A 23016-nucleotide genomic window follows, 5' to 3' on the forward strand; every position below is an offset into this window, starting at 1 on the left:
AAAGAAGAGATTTTTGTCCACACTCTGTACTGCTCGTCACTAATTCAGGTCTCTAACATGCCAGGGAGGGAGGGAAGATGTTGATGGTCCACCCCTGTCACTCAAGGAGCTCAGAGAACTCAATGACACCCCAAGGTCACACAGCACCGGTGAGATCTGTCATTCTTCTGCCCACCTCCTCCCTCCCACCCTGTCCTCCTCCACTGTTTGACCTGGGTTTAGTGGGAACTGGGTAGGAGGACGAGTTCCTTGCTACTTCCCCATGGAGCCAAAGGGCTTCTTACCACTGGAAAATCCCCAGACACTGAAATGACCAGGACCCACAGGCGCCGCTGAACCTGAAATGCAAGTTCAAATCAGAGGTCACCCTTCCAATGGCTGTGTGCTCCAAGGAGGGGAAGCTCTCTGTGCAGGCTGCGGGTGCTGATCTCTGATAGGTTCTCCCCACCCCCACCCCAATGCTGAAACCAGACAAGCAGCCAGGAACTGGCGTCACCATTCTCCAGTCTCCCAGACGCTCGTCCCACCGCCACCACCCGTGAGCAACCATTCCGGGGCCTGACATTCTGTCAGATTCACACCACCTCCCAGGGCCCCAGCCAGGAGCGCTTCCTGGATAAAATATTAAACATGCATATCTGAGACAGTGCCTTAACGAGCGACAGACTGCACGACCACAGCCTGGCAAACGAGACGCATGCCGTCCGGGGGTGGGGGGGGAGAAGTATATATAGATATAGACTTTGGATCTATCTGTGCGACGTGTGTATAAGGCAGAGAACAGCAGGGATGGAAAACTACCGCAGCAGCCTCCAGCTGGGGCGGCCTGAGGTCGGCAGGAGGCTGGTGGGGAGGGAGGGTCAGGAGGATCCCCAAAGCTGAGCTCAGAGTCGGGGATGACAAAACAAAAGCCCTTTGTGCTTGGAATCTCTGCGGACAGGCCAGAGACTCAGGGCAGGCGAATGGGTATTTGGTTTTGGAGAAAGAAGTTGGTTAGAGGCAAGGCCTCAGAGAGGAAGAGGAGAAAGGTGAGAGATGGAGGAGGCAGAGGCCTGGGGAGTCACAGGGGAGAACACTCTACCTCCCATGGGGCACTGGGGGCTCTCTAACATGGCACCCACATTGGTCCGGGCGTCATGGAGCTCACGTGGCATTGGGTCAGTGTGGTTCTGCCTTGATCCAGATTGATGTGAAGCTGACAATGCTGCTGCTCAAACTTTAATTTGCATACAAATCTCCAGGGTCTTTGGGAGGTCTGGGTGGGGCCTGAGATTCTGCTTTTCTAGGAAGTCTCAGGTGATACCAGTGCAGCTGGTCCACCGACCCCAATCAAGCAGCCATGGTCTACAAGGAATTAGAACAGCATGGAGCTCACTTTGGCTCAGATGGATATAAACCTACAGGAGTCCCTAGGGGCCTAGGGTGCTGATGAAGATGGTGTCCAGCGGGTCAAGGAATTTGAACCATATGGCACCTCCCTGGGCCCAAGCTGACATGGAACTCCCAGCCCAGAGTGTCACGGCACTCACAGTAGCCCACATGAAGAAGGAGTCCACAGGGCTCTAGAAGGACAGGGCCTGGAGTGACATGCAGCCCAGAGGGGCTTGAACTATAATGGGCCCCACAAGGAATTACATGGAAATAGAGCCCACTTTGGCCCAGGGTGACATGGAACTCACAAGGACTTGCACTGACATGGCACCTGAAACAAACCCCTGACCTAAAGAGGGCCTGCAGCATGGGCCCCAGACATAGCAGGAGGCTCTCCAGGACTCACCAGAATTCAAAAGACAGGGAGGGAGGGGCTGGAGGAGGCTGCAGAGGGACAGGAGCCAAGGAGCGCACCAGCTCTGGGGCTGCTCTGAGCCTGCTTGCCGTGGGCTGAGTGGTACTTGGCTGGGACCCCTGCTGGAAGGTGTTGAGAGAGAAGGTGCTGCTGCTGCTGCTGCAACAGCTCAGATGGAGGAGGAAGTGGGAAGCTGGAGGCAGGGCAGGCACGGGGCACTGGCACGGGGAGAGGCCTGGCATTGGGAAGGGCCCCGGCATTATACACGGGGACCTGGGGGTTATGGGGCTAGGGCTTAGAGACCCTCAGTCAAGGGGTGTCTAGCACTGGAGGAACAGACAAACAAGCATCTCCCTGGTTGGGGGACTGAGGGCCCAGAGGAGTAAGGATTCTCGCTCCCTGGAATAAGATGCCCTTCCCATGCAGCTGGGTTCCTGGGCACAGTGCCATGACCCTGTTGGGTCCTTCCCCAGGGGAAAAAAAAAAACAATGCAGGTTCCCTCTCCCAGCTCCCTGGCAAAGACCCCTCATCAGTATTTGAAGACAGATGCTCTCCATCTTTTTCTTTTTTTCTTTTTTTCTTTTTGTGAGGAAGATCAGCCCTGAGCTAACATCCATGCTAATCCTCCTCTTTTTGCTGAGGAAGACCAGCTCTGAGCTAACATCTATCGCCAATTCTCCTCCTTTTTTTCCCCAAAGCCCCAGTAGACAGACTGTATGTATGACAGTAGATAGTTGCACATCCTCCGAGTTGCTGGATGTGGGACGCAGCCTCAGCATGGCCGGAGAAGCGGTGCGTCGGTGTGCGCCTGGGATCCGAACCCGGGCCGCCAGTAGCAGAGCGCGCGCACTTAACCGCTACGCCTCGGGGCCGGCCCTCTCTATCTTTTTCTTAACTAAAGCTAGCCCTCACTCCTCCGTCTGATCAGACATCCCTCAGTCCCCTTCCCCACCCAGGTGAGAGGCTGCTCAGGGTCCCCCTGCAGCTTCTCTTTATGCCCAGGGGAAGGCAGAGGAGGGAGGGGTGGAGGGAGGAGGGGTGTTGATATAAAGTCTTGCTACAGCACATCTGGTGGTATCAGGCAGGAGGAACACCAGCCTTTTTAACAACGGAAAAAGAGACAGTTTCCTGACCAAAGCCTCAGACAGCTGTTCCATGCAACATCTGGCCCCCCACTCTACTAGCCTCAGGCCAGGATACCCCCAACATCTTCACCTCTCTGCCTGCCTCCCCCACCCCATTCCTGGTCCCTATGATAAGGTGTCCCCTACTCCCACTCCCTTCTTTGGCCCCCTCCCCCAGGGCAGGTGTCAGGAAGAGGCAAGGGGGCTCCTAGATCCAAGGATAACTTTCCCTGCCCCCTCCCACTACTCCCCCCCTGCTATCTTTCCCCATTCAGCCTGTTACTGCTGGAGAATCGATCCCTAACTCCACTCTCGCCCGCCTGCTGACCTAGTTTCTGCCTCAATGCAGAGGGGACACGTCCTTACACGCTCCTAGACACGAAGCCATGCATAGCCAAGAGATGCATGCTCAATGTGCTCAGGATAGCCTGACGCAGGAACTTACGACGTGCATTCCCAAACACACTCAGGCTCATGCACACATGCGGGCATGTCCGGAGACACCTCCCCAACTCAGGGACACACCAGGGACCCACCCACAGACACACACACAGGGCTCCCTTGTTCACAGAACCAACAGACACATGCGGACAGACATACAGGCCCTCATAAGCCATAGAGAATTCCCCACAGGGGTCTCCAGCTTCTGCTCCCAGGTCTCCGTCCTCTAGGCCAGGAAAACACAAAAGGAGGCACATGGCTCGCCAGGCCAGCCCTGCTGCCACGGCCATGGGATCAGGATCACCTCAAACCCGGGAACGGATCCCCAGTCTCCCCTCCCCCCTCCACGTGCCTACCCTACGGAACTGCAGGCGCCTTGTTTCCCTGGACAAGATCCTGAACCTCCATGGGAGGCACCAAGGGCGGGGGACACTTCCTTTCTGGTTTCATGGCAACAAAGTTAAGGTCATATGACCACAGTCTGCAGAGATCCTGAGAAGTGGGGTAAGGCAACACCACTGAGGGGCCTTGAGAATCTTTCTCCCTCTCAGCTGTTCCTCTATTAAAACAAACACTTGATTGCACATGTAGGGAATATGAAAGCCTTTGTCAAGCTCCACGACATAAATGTAAGAGATCATTGTTCATTCTGCCTGTTGATGTCTGTGTGGTGGACAGTCCTGCTCTGCAGGAAGTCACTCTGTCCAGGGGGGAAATGGGGACTGAGGCCCAGGGAGGACAGGCTAGGGGCAGAGGGAAGGCTCACGTCACCATCCGCCTTGCCCACACCCCTCATGTTTCAAAGACTCTGGCTCTTGACTCCCAGAATGCCTCTCCAACTCAAATCCTGCTGTCATCCAGGCCCCTGCAAAGCCAGAAAAGTAGGTGGCCTCCACTGACTACCCTCCCCTCCTTCTAGGCCTCAGTGTCCCTTCTTTCACCACAGCTGCTCCGTGCCCTCCCCAACACCTCCATGCCCTTGTGCTTCTCAATTTTCTACCGAATTCTTGCCCCCGCCTGGCTTCAGCTTCCTTCCCTGTCCAGCCCCTGGATCCATCACTCCACATCCTCACTCTCGTGGTCCTTGACTTCCTCTGCCTGCAGTGGGAAGACCCCCACGCTGGGCCCGCCCACCGGCCTGCTGTGCTCCTAGACCCCAGCGGCTAAGCTCAGCTGGAAAAAGCCCCACACCCAGAAAGTTTGGTGCCTCCACCAATTCCCAGTTTCCGACTGTCTCTGTGGGAAGATTCCTTCTCTTTTTTTTTTTTTTTGATATCTGATCTTATTTATTTGTTACTCTTAGAAAATCTCATTTTTGACTGGACTCAGACTTAGAGGTAGAAGCTCTCAGAGAGGACAGCCTCCGTCTCTTGGCAATCTGTTCCTGGCGTTTTTCTTTGGCCTCCTTCATTCTATTGGCCAAAAGTTTAGCATATTCTGCAGCCTCTTCCTTGTTTTTCTTAGTACGCTGTTTCTTCAGAGCAATACGCCGACGTTTGTGTTGCAGGACACGTGGAGTAACAAGACGTTGAATCTTGGGTGCTTTGGTCCTAGGTTTCTTACCTTCTTTGTTTAGGGGCTTTCTCACAACATACTGGCGGACATCATCCTCTTTAGAGAGATTGAAAAGTTTGCGGATTCTGCTAGCTCATTTGGGCCCCAGCCGACGAGGCACAGTAGTATCAGTGAGTCCAGGAATGTCCTTCTCTCCTTTTTTTACAATGACCAAGTTGAGAACACTCAGGTTGGCATCCACAATGCAACCCCGAACAGATTTGCACTTTCTTTCTCCAGTCCTCCTCGATCTGTAACAGGAACGCCCCTTACTCAATAGCAGGCGGACACGGCCATGGGTCAAGACACCCTGCTTCATGGGGAAACCCTGCTTGTCGTTCCCACCACTGATCCGGACCACATAACCCTTCCACTCTTCACCCAGAGCATCAGCAGCAACTTCTGTGGCCATACGCTTCTCATAAAATGTACGAAGTTTGCATTCATCGTCCACTTCAATGAGTTTCTGGCAGCCAGTGGCTGGGAAAGAGATGTTCAGCTTCATGCTGAAGCAGCCGAACGCCTCCGAGGTGCCACGAAAAAGAGCGAAGATTCCTTCTCTTAACCTCACACTTTCTCCGAGCTCATCAGACCTCCACCCAATTCTCTCCCCTCCCCCACTGCACCCCTCAACCTCATCTTCCACTTCTCAGAAAAAATGGAAAAGCTCTAGAAATTCCTCCTACCTCCCTGCTCCCATAGCTGCCAACCTCGCTGTCTCCACACTCGTCTGCTTTTCTGTCTCACGCGTGTGTGTGTGTGTGTGTACGTGTGTATACGTGTGCGTGGGTCAGAGCATGGTTGGGAACACATTCCCTCCCTGTCCACCTGGGTCCCAGCCCCTTCCTCTCCACACGGGCCTCGCTCCCTCCCTCACCCTTTTTCCAGTGCCTTCAACTCCTTACTCTCCCCCAACTCCACTGTAATCATGCTTGATCCTGAGTGCCCTTCTAGATCCTTCCCCATCTCTTTCCTTTCCTTCACATCCAAGTTCCTCAAAAGAGATGCCTGCACTTGCTGTATCTACTTCTTTACCTCCCATTTCACCCCACCAGGCCCCTGAAAGGGCTCACGGAGTCACCAGCGACCTCCTAAGTGCCAAGGCCAGGGGACCTTCTTCATCCCTTATTTTATCTGATCTTTGTGCAACATTCAACACTGTTCCCCATTTTCTCTTTCTTGATACGCTCTCCTCCCATGGTTATTGTACTAGTTAGGATAAGGTATCTTCTATTAGGCTAATTTTTACACTATATTTTAATTTTGTATTGTATTAATTAAGCTATTAATTTTTTATTATTAGTCGTATTACGCTAAACTCTATTACTTAGTTAGGCTAAGTTTTATTAGTTAAGGCAAACTCCTATAACAAAGAGATCCAAAAAAAGACAGCAACTCAAAAACGTAAAGTTTCTTTCTTTCATGTCTCAAGTGAACATTCCCGGTCAGTGGGGAACTCTGCCCGCACAGTCGTTCGGAGACCCAGGTTCGTCCCGTGGTGTCGCTGCACTGCCCCCTAGGGCACTGTCAGTGACTCAGGATGAAGCTGGGTGACCCCTGTGCTGGGCTCCAGCCGCAGGAAGGGGAAGGGAGCGTAGACAGGGTTTGCCTAGGGTCTTAAAACCCAGGTGGAGAAGGGCCCACACCACTGCCCACGGCATCCCACCGGTGGGAATGAAGTTACATGGCCTCCCCGACTGCGAGGGAAGCTGGAAAGCGAGTCCATCTGAGCAGCCATGGGAGCAGACTCTGGAGGACGACCAGCAGTGGTGGCCAGAGCTTCCACAGTGTCCCTCTACCTCCTGCCAGGCCTCTCACCTTCATTAATGCCCCTCAGGGCTCTGCTCTTGCATCTCTTCTCCCTCAACACACACTCCCTGGGTATTCTCGTCCAGTCATCTGCTGAAGACCCCAAACATTTCTATCTCCAGCTCAGATCTCTCTCGTATGTGGAGACCCACCTGGGCCCCAGGGCCAAAAGCTGGGATTCAAGCCAGACTCCTCCTCTCTCTCACCAGCACTCAATGCGACACCAAGTTCTGGCAATTCTACTTTATAAAGCCTCTCCTCTCTTTCTCCCTTCTGACTCCCTCATCGTTGCTCACAGTCTCCAAACTGGTCTCCCTATCTCCACCCGCCCCCCAGTACTTCACACCATCCTCCAGTGAAACGTGGGGATTCAAGGCCCGGTCCTGAGCCCTCTTCTCTTCTCACTTTTTAGTCTTCCCCAGAGCCCCACATCCAGTCTCCCCCGTCCATTCCCACGGACACCCAGGAGACTCATACAGGTATATCTCTGGCCCTCCCCTCTTCTCTGGGTATCAGACTCAAGTATCTACTTGGAAGCCTCAAAGACACCTCGGACCCTACATGTCCAAATCGAGCTCAGGATGTTCCCCACCCCACCCTGCCCCCAACCCAGCACAGTGTTTCCTGTCTCATTGTCAACCCAGTGTCTAAAGCCAGAGTCCCGAGACTTACCCTCGTTACCTCCCTCTCCTCATCCCCCGGATCTCACTCTCACCACATCTGGCCAACTGTATTTGTGTCCACTTCACTCCACGTCTGCATCCCCACCCCCGCACCCATCCTCCCGGCCCAGGCCACCACCATCCCTTGCCTGGCCTATGACAGTAGCTTTGTAGCCAAAATCTCCCCACTTCTGCCTTTGTCCCCACTGTCCACACTGATGCCACAGTGATCCTCTCCAAATGCAAATCTGATTGTCACAGCCCTGCTTAAAACCTGACTCTGGGGCCAGCCCCGTGGCTTGGCGGTTAAGTGCGCGTGCTCCGCTGCTGATGGCCTGGGTTCGGATCCCGGGCGCGCACCGACGCACCGCTTCTCCGGCCATGCTGGGGCCGCGTCCCACCTACAGCGACTAGAAGGATGTGCAGCTATGACATACAACAATCTACTGGGGCTTTGGGGGGAAAAAAATAAATAAATAAAATCTTTAAAAAAAAAAACAAAACCTGACTCTGGCTTCCCAGTGCTCTCAGAACAAGCCAAAATCCTTAGCTTGGCCGGCAAGGCCCTGCAAGATCCGGCCCTGCCCCTGCCTCTGCCCAGCCCCTCCCCGTGACTCCAGGCTCCAGCCACACGAGTCTCTCAGTTCGTTGAACCTGGCTCCCTTCAGCCCCAGGACCATTATCCACGCTGTCCCCATTGCCTGGAACACTCTTTCTTCCCCTGTCCTGGTTGTTAACTCCTAGTCATCATGCCAAGCTTATCTCAAGCATCACTTCCCCAGAGAAGCCTCTTCTTCTCTCCTCGACCAGGGCAAACCCCCCTGGCACAGCCTGACTCCTGTCCTTCACAGTACTTGTCTCAGCCACGTGACTGTTAATTGCCATCCCACCACCCACTGCAAGCTCCAGAGGGCCAGGACCCCGCCTGGTTTGCTCACCACTATCTCTTAGTGCCTGACACAATGCCTGGCACACAGTAGGGGCTCAATTAATATTTTTGGAACAAAGAATAAGTGAAGGAAGGTTTACGGCCACCACGGTCTGATTGGGTCATCCCTCAGGGGCTCCCCATCACCTTCAAAATAAACTCCTTACCCTGATATACAAGACCTTTTGTTATCTAACCTCTGTCTACCCCATCTCTTGTCACATGCAGCCTATGCTCCAGGCAATATGATCTGTTTAAGAGTCCCACTCACTCAAGCCTCAGTGCCTTTGCTCTGCCCACTTTGCTCTCCCCAGGCCTTCTTCACTTCATGAATTCCCCCCTGCCCTTTAAGACTCAACTCAGATAGCTCCTCTTCTGGGAAGTCCTCCCTGATCCCCCGGTGCTCCTCCCACGCGCTCCATCCTTCCCTCAGCCTCACGGATCTCCATCTCCATGCACGTCAGGCTGTGCTGCGATTGTCTGCTCACTTCTCTCTCCCCACTGAGCTGTGAGCTTCGGGGAGAGAAATATGAGGTTTTAGTGATTTCGTAGCCTTTAGCACATTGTCCAGGACACGAATGCTTGAGTAAATGTTAGCTCCCCTCACTTCTCTTCACTGCCCCTTCCAATGCCTTTAAAACTCTGTCACATGGCTTTCTACATAAACCTAAAAGCTGGAGCAACCTAAAGACCCATCAACAGAATATGTGAATTGTAGACTATTCCGACAATGAATAAAATACTACACGGCAATGAGAAGAATAAATGGCTATTCCATACAGCCCCGTGATGAACCCACATGCAGAAAGTCAAACAAAAGAAGCCAGACCCAAAGGAGCACCTTCCATTTCTCTGAAGGTCAAAAACAGGCAGAAAGAATCTGTGGTGATGAGGCCCGCACGCTGGTCATCTCCATTCGGGAGGACCGAGGGGAGTGGGCATGACGGGACCTCCCGGCGGGCTGGCAATGTGGCTGACCTAGACCCGGGCGTTGATCACACAGGTACGTACATGTGTAAATGTTAACCAAGCTGGACTTTTTGCACACTTTAGAGTAGGTAACTTTACCTCTATTTTTTTAAGTGCTATAATTTTGTGATAAATCATCATGGATGACAAACCTCCCGTGTCTGAGAGTCATTTACTGCTACAAAGTCCCTTCAATTTAGGTGGTGATGCTGAAGCCCAGAGAGGGTACACCACTCAGCTGGAGTGGCCCAGCACGTCTGTGGAGAGTCCACCCCTAAGGAGGAGATTGCATGTCCTGCTTTTCCCATGCAACTACAGGCTCCTCAGGGGCAGGTCACTGCTGGGTGGTGAAACATGGCAGCAGCGTGGGCATTAAAAGTTCCGACTCCGAGGGCACAATTCTGTAGCTGTGTGGGCTTCACCTCTCTGTACCTCAGTTTCCTCATCTACAAAATGGGGATAATAGGGGCCGGCCCTGTGGCTTAGCGGTTAAGTGCATGCGCTCCGCTGCTGGCGGCCCCGGTTCGGATCCCGGGCGTGCACCGACGCACGGCTTCTCCGGCCATGCTGAGGCCGCATCCCACATAGGGCAACTAGAAGGATGTGCAGCTATGACATACAACTATCTACTGGGCCTTTGGGGAAAAAAATAAATAAAATAAAAATTTTTTTAAAAATGGGGATAATAATAGCACCCATCTCATAGTGTTCTGAGGATTAGATGCGTGGCTAAGTGTAAAGCACTTACAACAACACGCAGCTCCAAGTGCCATGTAGGTGTTTGCTATGATAACTGCTATTAAGGGAAAACCCAGTCAGACAGACCAGAGTTAAACTCTGCACCTCTACTGGCTGTGTGACCTCTGGCAAGTCAATTAACCTCTCTAAGCCTACATTTCCACATCTATTAAACAGAGATAATAATACCTATGTATTGTTATGAAGGCAAAACAAGGCATGCGAAGCACCTGACTCCTGCCCTAGGTTCCTTGTGTGCTAGGACCGTGTTTCTCACATCCTTTTCCCCAAGGCTCAGCACTGGGAGGCGCTCACTTACTTGAGAGAATGAATCCCCTCCCCACCCACCCTTCAGCCAGCATCCTCCTTCTGGCGCTGTCAGACAGCAGCATCTAGTGGACAGCTCTGGAACTTGCATTCTGGCCAAGTGCCCCTCACCAAGCGGCTGTGCAGTTCTTTAAATAAGTCTTTTAAAATACGCGCTCTGCATTGGACAAGCATTCCTTAGGTGCCTGCTGTCTACAGGACACGGATCCAAGACCTAAAGAAAATGAAGCAAGAGATACAAGATAACTGTAGAGGGGTGCAAGAAAAAAAATCACAATTATAACCTTGTCATTAATACCCTAACATTTTACCTTAAATTAAAGAAAATAGAAACACTAAGCAGGGGGACTTGGCACACTGGACAGCGTCTTCTTGGGAAGTTTTTATGATTGCAAGAGTGATTTTGAAGTGGCCGTTTCGTGTCAATGACCCATTTAAGGCCAAAGCAATGAAATGAAAGCTTAAGTCAGAAAGGAGATTTCTCCAGGAGAGGCTGACTTAGCTTCCCAGGTTCCCCATAAAGAGCGGAGCAGGAGTGTTTGGCCCCAAGCCCATATTCTTCCCCCACACTCTGCTACCCCACCCCCAGACGTAAAAGAGTGATGAGGGTCTAGAGGTGGCATGGATCACAGGCAACCGGGCGAAGCAAAGAAGACTTCATGGAAGAGATGGCACTTCAAATGGGCTTTGGAGAATGAAGGTAGAGAAAGGGGTGGGTGGTTGGGGAAGGAAGGGCATCCCAGTGTGACGGGCCACACGGTGTGCAGAGTGAAGTGACAGGGATACGCTGGATAGAGAGTTGGGGACAAATCATAGGGGGCCCAAATGACAGGCCAAGGAGGCTGCATTTAATAAAATCAGAGGACCCACTAAGTAAGAAGATAACCTGATCCAAAGGGATCAGAGGAAAACCAGACATCCAGAAACTAGTTAGGTGGCTACTGCAATAGGCCAGACTGGACGTCATGGGCGCTGCATCCTGATGGAGAGGATACAAGAGACACTGGCGAAGTGAGAAGCAGGGGGGAGTTCGGAAATAGATAGCAGTGGGTCAAATGGGAGGACCTAGGTGCGAATCTAAGGTGCTGAGGGGAGGTAATGGGGAGAAAGGCAGAGCTGTAACCAGAATGTGGACTTGACGAGGGGGACTGATGTGGACAGTGGGTGGAGACAATGAGCCTGGTCTTCAATAGGGAAAGTATGAGTTGCCAGCAGCTCATGTGGGACATGGGACCAAAGCTCAGGGGAGGGGCTGGGTTGGAGGGAGACGAGGCAGGGACAGTCACTGGGAGTCACTTACCTATGTGGGTGCAAGCTGAAGACTTGGGAGAGGAAGACAAGCGGAATCACATGGGGAGCTGTGGGGGCGAAGGGTAGACACCATCTGGACATCATTGAGTCCCTCTTTTTAAAGCCTTAAAGCTCTTTTTAAAGCTTCCTGAGGACGGAGGAAGAAAAGGAGGCACAGAAGACAGAGGAGGCGCCTTTGAGGGAGAGAACTAGGAGAGCTTGGTGAGCATCCAGCAGTGTCACAGGTCATGGAGAGATCCAGGGGTCAGGGCGGCCGGGAGGCAACCATTGGATTCGTGATGGGGAGTTGCCATGAGTGACCCTGGAAAAAGCAGTTTCGGGGGGCAGAAGTCAAGCCGAAAAGATTTAAGAGGCAAGAGGCAGAGGGTGTGGGGGTGGCTGAAGCTCCCGGGAGGAGGAAGGTGATGTGAGCAGGGCTGGACTAGGATGAAGCAGATGAGGCGTTGGGAACAAAATTAAGGAGGCACTCACTCTCAGGGTGATGCAGGGAGCCCTGACGAGAAGGGGCAGACACCCAGGCCCAGAGCTGTCAGAGACAGAGGCCCACGGAGAGATATCCTCTGAGACTAAAGGAAAAGAGATGACACAGTAAGAGAACTTAGACACCCAGAAAGAAGCTAAGACCCTTCGACCTCCATGTCCCGCCAAACACACGATGGCCAGTAGCAGAGACTCAGAGGACATGAAGGCTGGAGGAGGAGAGGAGTGGAAGGAAGGACGCACACTGGCAATCGACGACCCGACTATCCAATCCGGGAGCAGGGGCTGGGGACACCGAGGGAGACCCGGAGAGGGGAGAGGCGGAGAGGCGAGGAAACCAGGGAGGGAGGCAGGGAGGGGGAGCTTCCTCGGAGCCTCCTGGGGAGAGCGAGCTTCCCTCCCTGCTCAGCAAGTGTTGAGGGGAGGGGAGTCCCAGCATCCTTGGGGGCAGCCTGGGAAAAGAGGTCCACCTCTAGTGTTTCCTCAGGATGCCCCAATTCAGGGAGACTTATGGCCTCAGCTCAAGAGGGGTGGCCCCCCACACCAACTACGCACACTGCAGCATATGCTTCCTTCCCCCAGAGAGTCTGGGCAAGTTTCTCCTTTCCAGGACTCAGTTTCTGTAGTGGGCTGAATGGTGGCACCCAAAAAGACATGTCCGTGTCCTAACTCCCCTCCCTCCAGAACCTGGGAATGTCAGCTTATTTGGAACCAGGGTCTTTGTAAATGTAATTAAATTAAGGTTGTCAAGATGAGAGCATGCTGGATGATCTGGGGGGGCCCTAAATCCAAAGACAAGTGTCCTTGTAAAAGACAGACAAGGGGAAGGCCATGTGAAGATGGCAGCAGAGTGGAGGGAGGCAGCCACAACCCCAGGAACGCCTGGAGCCTCCAGAAGCTGGAAGAGGCGGGGAAGGGATTCTCCCCCAGGGCCTTTGGAGAGAGCATGGCCCTGCTGACCCCTTAATTTCAGACTTCTGGCCCCCAGAACTGTGAGAGAATGAATTTCTGTTGTTTTAAGCCACCAACTTTGTTGCAGTTTATAGCAGCCCTAGGAAGCTAATATAGTTCCTTATTCTGTAAAATGATTAGACAGTTTCTAGGGATGCTTCCAACCCTGAGATTCTCCAAATTAAACCATTCAGCAAGGAGGGGAGTTCCAGATCTGGCCAAAAGGTGTGTTTTTTAACTCACCACCCAGCCCTCTTCCAGGTGGAGGTTTAATTCTTTTACTTGGGGGAGGAGGGGGGAAGCCAAATTATCGGCATCACCTCCCACTCCTCAGAGGAGAGTCTGAAAAGAGTATTTCATGACCCACACTCTTTCCTCCTTCAACCGGAGCTCACGCCAGCCGTCCTGCCCAGGCTGCCCGAAAGGGCCAAAGTGGACCTGGACTACATTATTAAAAGCAAGGAGCTTTCTAAAAACAGGATTGTGCCTTTCTGCATCTCTCCTCACAAACATCACCCTCTCTTCACAGCGACGCTCTCCCTGCCCCTCATGTCTGCTTGCTTCCTCTGCCTTCCCCATTCTTGGGGGGCAAGATAAGATGGATACCCCTGAAGCACAGGAATGGAAGGCGCTCTCCTGGCCCTCCCCCTCCTCCCCACAACACAGCTGGAGGGGGGAGGGGAGGTCAGCAGGGTTCATAAAGGCCAGATGTTGAGGAGAAAGAGAGCAGTGCCCAACCCACGCCCACCCACCCCACCCCCACCCTCACCCCCAGCGAAAGAAAAATTAAAAGAGACAGCTTTTAAAACAAAACTTTTGTGGTCCAAAACAGTTTTTCTCAAGAATCTGCTCTATGCAAACAATAACAACTTTTTACAAAGCATTTTCACAGAAAAGGAGACAAGTCCTTCCCCAGTATCGTATGCGGGAATTGTTCCTCCCTTGCCCCGTTTTGGGGGAAAAGAGGGCATTATTGACTAGCGTGGGCAGAAGGGTCCCTCAGTTGTTGGGCAGATCCGCAACCCTCGGGTTCCCTTCACACCTAAACTTGGAATCTCCCTAAGAGCTCACCTCCCCTGACCTCACCTGGGTGGAGGAAAAAATGATGCCACCCCTCTGACTCTAGAGGACCCTCCTAGCCCCAGGGCGTGGTCCAGGCCTCTCTCTCCCCTCCCCCCTAGAAAACAGAACCTCTGACCTCAAAACTAATCCCCTGGCCCTGCCCACTTCGGATCCATCAGGTCCCTGACAACTCCCGAATTGCCTCAAGTTAGGGAGGGAAGCTAAAGGTAACTCCCCCCAGCTCCCATCCAAACCCAAACTTTGCCCCTTCAAACCCCACTGGACCTTGTGGTTAGGCCAAGAGCCCCTTCATTTACCCCCTCCACAAAGAGCAGCTCCTCTCTATCCTTTGAGGGGGCTGAGATTGGGTGTCCAAAGAATGGACCCAGGCCTGCCCTCTACCTCCACCCCCTCCCATCCACAAATCGGTGGAGAGGACCTCGAAAGGCAACTTGTTTGGTCTGATTTTATTGATTTCTTCCACCTTCCATTACTTTCCCTGGGACAGTCCCTGGCCCCTTCCCTAGGCAAAGTCTGTGCTTTTGGAGAGGAGGAGGTCCTTCAGCCCTGCCCCTCCTAATATGAGGAGTAAACTAGAGGAGGGGGCTGATTTATTGGGGGGGGACCTCTTTTACCCATCAGACTTGATAAACTGAAAGCAAACAGGGAAAATTGAAGAGGACAACTCCAAAACTGGACAAAAGGGAAAGGTTCATGGCTCAGACTGAAGATCTCGCCCATTAGGGGTCACCTGACTTGGGGGGCCCTAGGAAAAGAACAGGAAGGGGGTGATCTTCCCCTTGCCCCAGCTGCCTCCTCCTCCATGAAGGTTCCAGTGGTGCTTGGAGAGCTGGGGAAGGCCTGAGGGGAGTAAAGGGTTAAAGGCCTGATGGTGGGTGTGGGGGATGCCCCCAGGGAGCTGCCAATCACCTCCCCACCCCCACCGCAGCCCCCTCATCCCCAGGCTCGCCCACAGAAACAACCGGTTTGTCCATCACCAAGGTCTCTCTCCCTCTTTTTTTTTTCTTGTCTTTGAGCGGTAGCCTCCTTTCCTCCCCCTGGGGTGAAGGCCCTGCCCCCAGAGATCCGAGATGGAAGAAGGGAGGGACTGGAATCTATGTCATTAAGCCTTTTTCGGTTAAGCCTTCTCCTGACTCCAGCCCTTGGTTTGTCTCCAAAGGATGAGGGGGAGGGGGTGTCACCCCAACCAGTTAGGTGCTTGAAGATGACAGTCATTTGAGGTCCCTCTGACCACAGCCCATAAGACATAAGGGGGAAAGGCAGATGTGAGAAGCGAGGCTCTACCCTCAAGCCTGCAGTTTGGCCGTCGCCCCAACTTTTCCCCCTTGGCAGAAGAGGTCTCATTCTCAGAGTTCCTCCAAGTTGATCCCCCAGAATTTGAGGCCGGGAGGCTCAGGGACAGCAGGCCCCCCTATCTGCCACCTCCAAAGTGGGTGGGCAGGCGGGGGCTTGGAGTCTCCCTGGAGGCGAAGCGAGGATGCCGGCCCTAAGTCTCCGTCCTCGCCCACCACCAGGGCAGGGGGGCACGGGAAGCAGTCGAGGAGGCTGAAGGTGCTCGTGGTGGGGAGCGTCGGTGCTGGGCGGCGGGGCTGCGCGCTGCGATGGGGGGGCGCCGGCCGCCGGCGTTTCTTGGCGGCTCCTCGGTTGGGCCCTTTTGCTGGTGGCCGCTCGGGCCCCCGGCGCAAACTCGGAGTGTCGAGGGCGAAGCCCTTCGCATAACACCAAAGTTTTGACCGGCGGATCAGACGATCGAAATGTTCCTGGCGGAGATCGCCGGGCGCGGCCGGAGCTTCGCTGGCCGTCGAGGGGCTGGCGGCTGATGCCTCGGGGGCGGCCTGCGGGGGGTTTCCATCGACTGCGGCCGTCTGGCCCGGCAGAGGCGGCTCAGACGCGGGCCCGGGCCCCGCGGCCTCGGTGGAGAGGCCCGCAGGTGGCGGCGGAGGCCGGGAACCGGGCTCCTGATGCGGGCTGGCGGCGGGGCCAGGCTGGGAGTCGAGAGCCGGGGCCGGCCTAGGTGGAGCCGAGGCGGAGCTGGTCGGAGATTCCCGAGGGCGCCGGGGCGCCGGGCAGCGGCCGGGAGGTACGCCGGAGCGAGCGCCGAAGTGCGGGAAACTGCCTCCGCCCTCTTCCTCCTCGCCGCGGCCCCGGCACACTGCGGCATCGGCATCCTGGCCGGCCGGGCAGTTTGAATCGCTGGACCGCCCGGCCTGTCCCGCGAGGTGCTTCAGGCCATCCGGGGCCCAGCTGCCGGTGCACAGGGGGGCGCGAGGGCCAAGCAGCACCGGGGCCCGCGGCGCCAGCTCCCCAGGCCCCAAGCCCAGAGAGGACGCCCGGGGTTTGGCGAGGGCGCAGAAGGCAAGGGCACGCAGGCACAGCGGAGAGAACTCCTGGGTCCCCCGACGCGGCTTCCGGGGTGTGGGGGAGCAGGGCGACCCTCGCGGGGACGCCGGCACTGCGAGGCGGGGAGCGGGGCACAGAGTCTCCATGGAACCGCCTGGGGGGGTGCCCACTGCGGGGGCCCTGGTCCCAGCGGCGGGATGCCCTGGCTGCCCGAAGAGCCCACGGGCGAGGGGAACATCGCCCCCCCTCGACGGGGAGGTCTCTGCTCACGGGCGCCCCCGGCCCGCACCGCTGGGCCGCGGAGCTCTGGGTCCCTCCTCGATCTCGTCACGCGGCCCTCCCGGCGGCCGGACTCCTGGGTCCCTGCGAGTCCCGGCGCGGTCGGCCGCCCTTCCTGCCGCCGCTTTCCCTGCGCAGCCCCGGCAGGAGCCCCTCTCGAGTAGCCCGGAGCGCAGAGGCTGGGGAAACAAAGCGGCTGGCGGCCGCGGGAGGCGGGAAGGACCCCGGGCCCGGCACCCGGTGCCCGGGCCCAGGCGGCGGGGAGGGCGCCTTCCGCCCGCTCGGCTTCTTTCTTCCCCGCTGGCTCCCGGAGACCGCGTTATAGAGAACTGCCCCCTCGCTGCCCCAATACCAGCGCCGGGGCCGCGAGCCCGCCGCTGATTGGGCGGCACTGCCTGTGACGTTAGCCCGGACCCCACCCCTCCGGCGGCACCGCCCCCGTCCCCATTCCGCACACAGACACACACACGTGGACCCGGCGCGGCGGCGGCTGGGAGGGAGGAAAGAAACGCGAGTGCGCGGGTGGGATCGCGAGGGGCGAAATGCGCTGCTGCACGTGGCCGGGTGGCGTCCCAGTATTTAGTCGTCGCAAAGCAATGCATTTTCCCCTTAGCAGTCACGGTTTTCGCATCTGTAAAATGGGATTGTTCATATCTACCCTCTTAAGGCTACGTGAATCGACATAGATGAATCTCAAAAAACGATGTTGATGGAAAAGATGAAAAGAGGTGATGGTTGTTTACAAGCTTTGCACAGCCGGGGCTCTTGCGGGCAGAGAATGTTCCCTACCTCTCTGTTCCTGTCCCTTAGAACAGTGCATGGCACACAGTGGGCTCAAAAAAAGTCGAATGAGTAGTTAGGAATTCAGTAAATCCGTGCAAGATGAACAAAGGAAAAAATAAATAAATTCGGAGGGAGGAGTATTATTACATCCACGGAAGACGATAAAGAGACTTTCTCAGTACCTGCGTCCATTTCTCTAATGCAGTTTCTAAATGGCCCCTTGACTAAATTCCGAGAGGCTGGCTCTGCAGACCCCCTCAAATTCCAAGACTCTGCTCTCAGAGGCCTGAGCTGCCAAAATGGTTTGAGGAGGCCAGAGGAGGGGACACACAGACCCTCACTCTTATCTCCCCCAAGGAGAGTAAAGCAAAGAAAAAGAAAAAGTGAATTCCCAACAAAAAACCTGATAATGGAGGACCACCTGCCTGCAACACGTTCTATTTCCTCACCCTTCTTTAGTTTCTGTAGAGCTTACTGTTATAGGAAAGTCTGTGAATGTATTTCTTCTTTATTGTCTGTCTCTGCCATCAGTCTGGAAATGAGCTGAGGAGAATTTTGTCTTAATCGCTGTTGCATCCCCACTGCCTAGAACTGTGCCCCGACAGAATAGGTGCTCACTAAATATTTGTAATTGAATGAATGAATCCCTGGAATATTTCTCTCTTGATAAAAATCAGGTTATTGGAATATGGCTGCCTTCCATCCCCAGAAATATAAAGAGAGATTGGTATGATGACATGGAGTAAGGGTGGGGGGGGTCACAAATATCTCATTCTGGGGCCAGGGTAAGAGAGAGTTTCTGTTAGGGGACAAATGATGCAGCTTGCTTCCTGGCCCTCCTGGAGGTGACAGCAGAAGCATTGTCTTCCTACATGTCATCCAATAACATTTGGGAGGAAAGGGACCAGGAAGGTCTGCCTCCCCTACCTCCCTTTTGCCTAGGCCAGGGTAAAGCTTCCAAGGTGGGGTGAAGATTTGAGGAACAAGGGGTGTGGTGTTCTATTGCTCAAAACACTCACCTCTAGCATCTTCTGCAGAAGTCTTCAGGGCAGTTGTCATGAGGGGGGTCCTGGGGTCCTGCCAGTCTAGACTCCAGGGTGCCCCAAGAGCCCTGGCCCCACCTTCCATACACATACACTCTCACACACACTCTCACACACACACAGGGGGAAAGATCTAGAAGGATGGTGATCTTCATGGCTGTCTCTTCTGGTGGACAGTGCTGAGAACACTTATCCTGAGACTGTAGTACCAGATTTCTTTTGCTTGTGGGGCAGAGGGGCATCACTTCAGTCTGACCCTACTCCAGCCACTTTGCAGCTGAGATGTCTAGGGAGGGGGCTTGGCCCCACCTGCGGGAATCTGGACTGGGAAACTCCTTTTATCCTCTAGAGTCTCTCATTCATATTTACATTCCCGCGCTCAGCACAGTGTTGACACAAGGAGAGAACTCTCAAGAAATTCTGGTATGAAAAATAAATGAATCTTACATAACAGTGCAGATCGATGGCCTCCTCCTTCTCCCACTCCAAAAGCCCCCATCCCCCCAGTTGGAGCTTTATTGGGGATCATTACTATTGAGGGTCTTTCCCTGGAGGAGGAATTCCCTCTACCTCCATTTTCCCTTCTTCCTCTTCCTTGAATCAGACACCCCAGAAAACAGCTGGGATGGGAAAGCCCTTCGTGGGCACAGAAGCACTCTACAAACATGAGCAGTGAGTGTGAGTTACTCTCCAGCGGAAAGGACCTGGAGTCATCAAGCTCCTTTTTCAGAGAGCTTGGATTGAGGGTGCCAGCTACGCAACCCTGGGCAGGTCACCTAGAGTTTCAATGTCCCCATCACTGAAAAGGGGACAACGGTAGCTTCCTCACAACATTGTCAGGAGGGTGGAAACATGATGAGAACCGGCTGGCCCAACTGATGCAATTCCTGTTGCCTACAGTAGAGGGCATTGGACCCCGTTCTCAGCCTGTGGGATGAGGAGACAACACCCTTGTCTGAGCCCCTTCTCTTCATAGGAGAAAAACAGGGAGGAGGCTGGATGCTGGGTCCCATCTGACATCTCCAGAATAAAGGATAGGAAGGTCCTTGAGGGACGTGGAAGCCAGCCCTTCCCTTTCCGTGGCCCGTCTCAGTCTCACCCAAAGGCCTGCGTTCAAGGATTTGGGAGCAGGGGACCTGCCAAGCTGGGCCCCTTCCCCACAAGAAGACACAGCAGGGAAATGGCCCCAGACATCCAGCCCAATAATAATAACTTCTATAGCACTGACTACATTCCAGTCTCTGTTCTAAGCACTGTATGTTATTAATCTGCATAACAATTCTATGAGATAGATACTTTTGTGTGTGTGTGTGTGTGTGTGGAGATCAGCCCTGTGCTAACATCTGCCAATCCTCCTCTTTTTTAGCTGAGGAAGACTGGCCCTGGGCTAACATCCATGGCCATCTTCCTCCACTTTATATGGGACGCCGCCACAGCATGGCTTGCCAAGCAGTGCCTCCGTGGGCATCCAGGGTCCGAACCAGCGAACCCCGGGCCACCGCAGCGGAGCTTGCTCTTAACCGCTTGTGCCACCCGGCTGGCCCCGATGAGATAGATACTTTTAATTAAAAAAATTTTTTTACATAACATACATACCCCATTTTAAGTGTCCAATTCAATGATTTTTAGTAAATTTACAGAGTTATACAACCATCACCACAATCCAATTTCAGAATATTTCCTAAGAGATCTCTCATGCCCACTTGCAGTAACTTCCTGTTCCCACCCCCAGCCCCAGATGACTAATCTACTTTCTGTCTCCATCGATCTCTCTTTTCTGGACATTTCATAAAAATGGAATCATACTATATGTGCTCTTCTGCATCTGATTTCTTTCACAAAAACCTAATGTTTTGAGGTTTATCCCGGTTGTAGCATGTATTAGTAGTCTGTTCCTTTTCATTGCTGAGGAGTATCCCCTGGTATGGATACACCACATTTTGTTTATCCAATCACGCTTGGATCGTTTCCACTTTTGGGTTATTATGAATAATACTGTTATAAACATTGGCATACAAGTCTTTGTATGGATATAGGTTTTCACGTTAAGAGTGGAATCGCCAGGTCATCTGGTAAATTTACGTTCAACTTTTTAAGAAACTGCCAAACTGTTTTCCAAACTGGCTATACCATTTGACATTCCTAGTAATATCCATGTTATAAATGAGGAAAGTGAAGGACAGAGATTTTAAGTGACTTGCCCAAGGTCACACTGCTAGCAAGTGTCAGAGCCAGGACTCAAACCCAGGCACAGGGTCCCAAGTCCAGGCTCATGACTGTGAGTCTACTCCACGATGATGAATCTAAAAGGGAAGCCATTTCTCACCCCACCACGCTGTGGCCACAACCATTTTCACCCATCTTGCTTCCAGAAGTCCCTAAGTCAGATTCTGTTCCACCCCAGCAGGGCTGCATCACCTCTAGCCAACACCCACACTTTGCTCTACCCCCGCAGGAAATTTGCATCCTTAAGCCATTAAGGCTTAAGTTCTGAACTCAGATGGGTCTGTTCATATTCCAGACTCATCCTTTTTACCAGTTGTGTGATTTGGGGGCAAGTTACTTAACCTCTGCTGGAGTTTCCTCATCTGTAAAATAGGAATAGCATCTTCATGCAATTACAAAATGTTTTATTATGGAAAATTTCAAACCTATACAAAAATAAACGGAGGAGTATAATGAACTTCCATATACCCAACACCCAGCTTCAACGCTTATCAACTCATGGCCAATCTTGTTTTATCCTAACCTCTACCCACTTCCTCCCCTACTCCCATTTTTAAAAAATCAACTTTATTGAGGTATGATTTACACACAATAAAATGTACAGTTCAAATAGTTTTCACAAATGAATACACGCATGTAACCACAATTAAAATATAGAACATACCCCATATTATCTTGAAGCAAATCTCAGGCATCATATAATTTCCTTCCTAAATATTTCAATACATTTTGCTACAAGATAAGGACTCTTGAAAAATAAGCATAACCCCAATGCTATTATCAAACCTAAAAAGAATTAACAGTCATTCTTTAACACCATCAAATAGCCAGGCAGTGTTCAAATTTCTAATTATCTTATAATATTTTTTTCTTTACAATTTGTTTAGTTTATCTGCATTAGGATCCAAAGAAGGATTTCAAGTGGTTGATATGTCTCTTAACTCTCTTTTAATCTATAAATTCCTCCTTTATCTCTTTTTATTTTCTCCTTGCAATTTATTCATTGAAGGTACCAAACTGTTATCTAGATTTCCCACAGTCAGGAATTTACTGATGGCATCCCCATGGTATCATTTAATCAAGCAATGTTTATTTAACAATATTTATTAAGCATCTACTATGTACAGGATTGCCAAATTTAGCACAAAATTACAGAACATATTTATACGAAGAAAATTATTTATTGTTTCTCTGTAATCCAAATTTAACTGGACATGCTATGTTTTGTCTGGCAACCTATCTATGTGTCTATCTAGTGTAAGAGGCACAGTGGTGGGACCAGCCCCATGGCATAGCAATTAAGTGTGTGCACTCTGCTGCTGGCGGCCCGGGTTCAGATCCCAGGCACACACCGATGCACAGCGTCTCAGGCCATGCTGCGGTGGCGTCCCACATAAAGTGGAGGAAGATGGCCACGGATGTTAGCTCAGGGCCAGTCTTCCTCAGCAAAAAAAGGAGGATTGGCATGGATGTTAGCTCAGGGCTGATCTTCCTCACCAAAAAAAAAAAGAGGCACAGTGGTGTGTAAGACAGACAATCCCCTCCTGATGAGTTTACATTCTAGTAAAGTAGGGTGAGCCAGGTAATATACAAGCAGACAATATTTCTGATTTTATTTTATTTATTTATTTTCCCCCCAAAGCCCCAGTAGATAGTTGTATGTCATAGCTGCACATCCTTCTAGTTGCTGTATGTGGGACGCAGCCTCAGCATGGCCGGAGAAGCGGTGCGTCGGTGTGCGCCCGGGATCCAAACCCAGGCCGCCAGCAGCGGAGCGCGCGCACTTAACCGCTAAGCCACGGGGCTGGCACAAGCAGACAATATTTCTTATGGGGATACTGTGAGGATTAAATGAAAAACCCATATGTTTAGCGCCTGGTCCATAGAAGACCTTGATAAATGCAAGTGCTCTGGGTAGTAGCTTAGCATTTTCCCCTCCTCCTGTTTCTTCCCTTGTCCCATCCCTGCTCCACAACCCCCCAAGAATTACTCCGGGCTTGCCCTCCTCCTGCTGTACTCTCTCCACATGTCTATGGTTAGTTCATTCATCTATTCACCCCACAGTCACTGAGCACCCACCTTGTAGCAAGCCCCAGACCAGGCCCTGGCGACTCAGAGATGATGGGGACACAGTCTGGTGGGGGAGATGGACATTACAGGCTAATTTGAGAAGTAGCAATA

The 23016-nt window shown here is 52.8% G+C and overlaps 1 protein-coding gene and 1 pseudogene across 1 annotated transcript; both read right to left on the reverse strand.

Annotated features, from left to right (window-relative positions):
- Window positions 1–4603: 4603 nt before the first annotated feature.
- Window positions 4604–5435, reverse strand: LOC101388178 (small ribosomal subunit protein eS6 pseudogene; annotated as a pseudogene).
- An 8442-nt stretch (window positions 5436–13877) lies between these two features.
- Window positions 13878–17081, reverse strand: EPOP (elongin BC and polycomb repressive complex 2 associated protein). Its single transcript, XM_014790762.2, has one exon. The coding sequence runs from the start codon at window positions 16648–16650 to the stop codon at window positions 15511–15513; it is 1140 nt and encodes a 379-aa protein (XP_014646248.1). The 5' UTR covers window positions 16651–17081; the 3' UTR covers window positions 13878–15510.
- Between the last annotated feature and the right edge of the window lie 5935 nt (window positions 17082–23016).

The sequence above is a fragment of the Ceratotherium simum genome, chromosome 16, assembly GCF_057802395.1.
Source record: "Ceratotherium simum simum isolate JZ-2026a chromosome 16, ASM5780239v1, whole genome shotgun sequence".
NCBI lineage: Eukaryota > Metazoa > Chordata > Mammalia > Perissodactyla > Rhinocerotidae > Ceratotherium > Ceratotherium simum.

Excerpts from the sequence above, each read along its gene's own strand:
- EPOP (XM_014790762.2), bottom strand. The coding sequence starts at position 16,650 with ATGGAGACTCTGTGCCCCGCTCCCCGCCTCGCAGTGCCGGCGTCCCCG.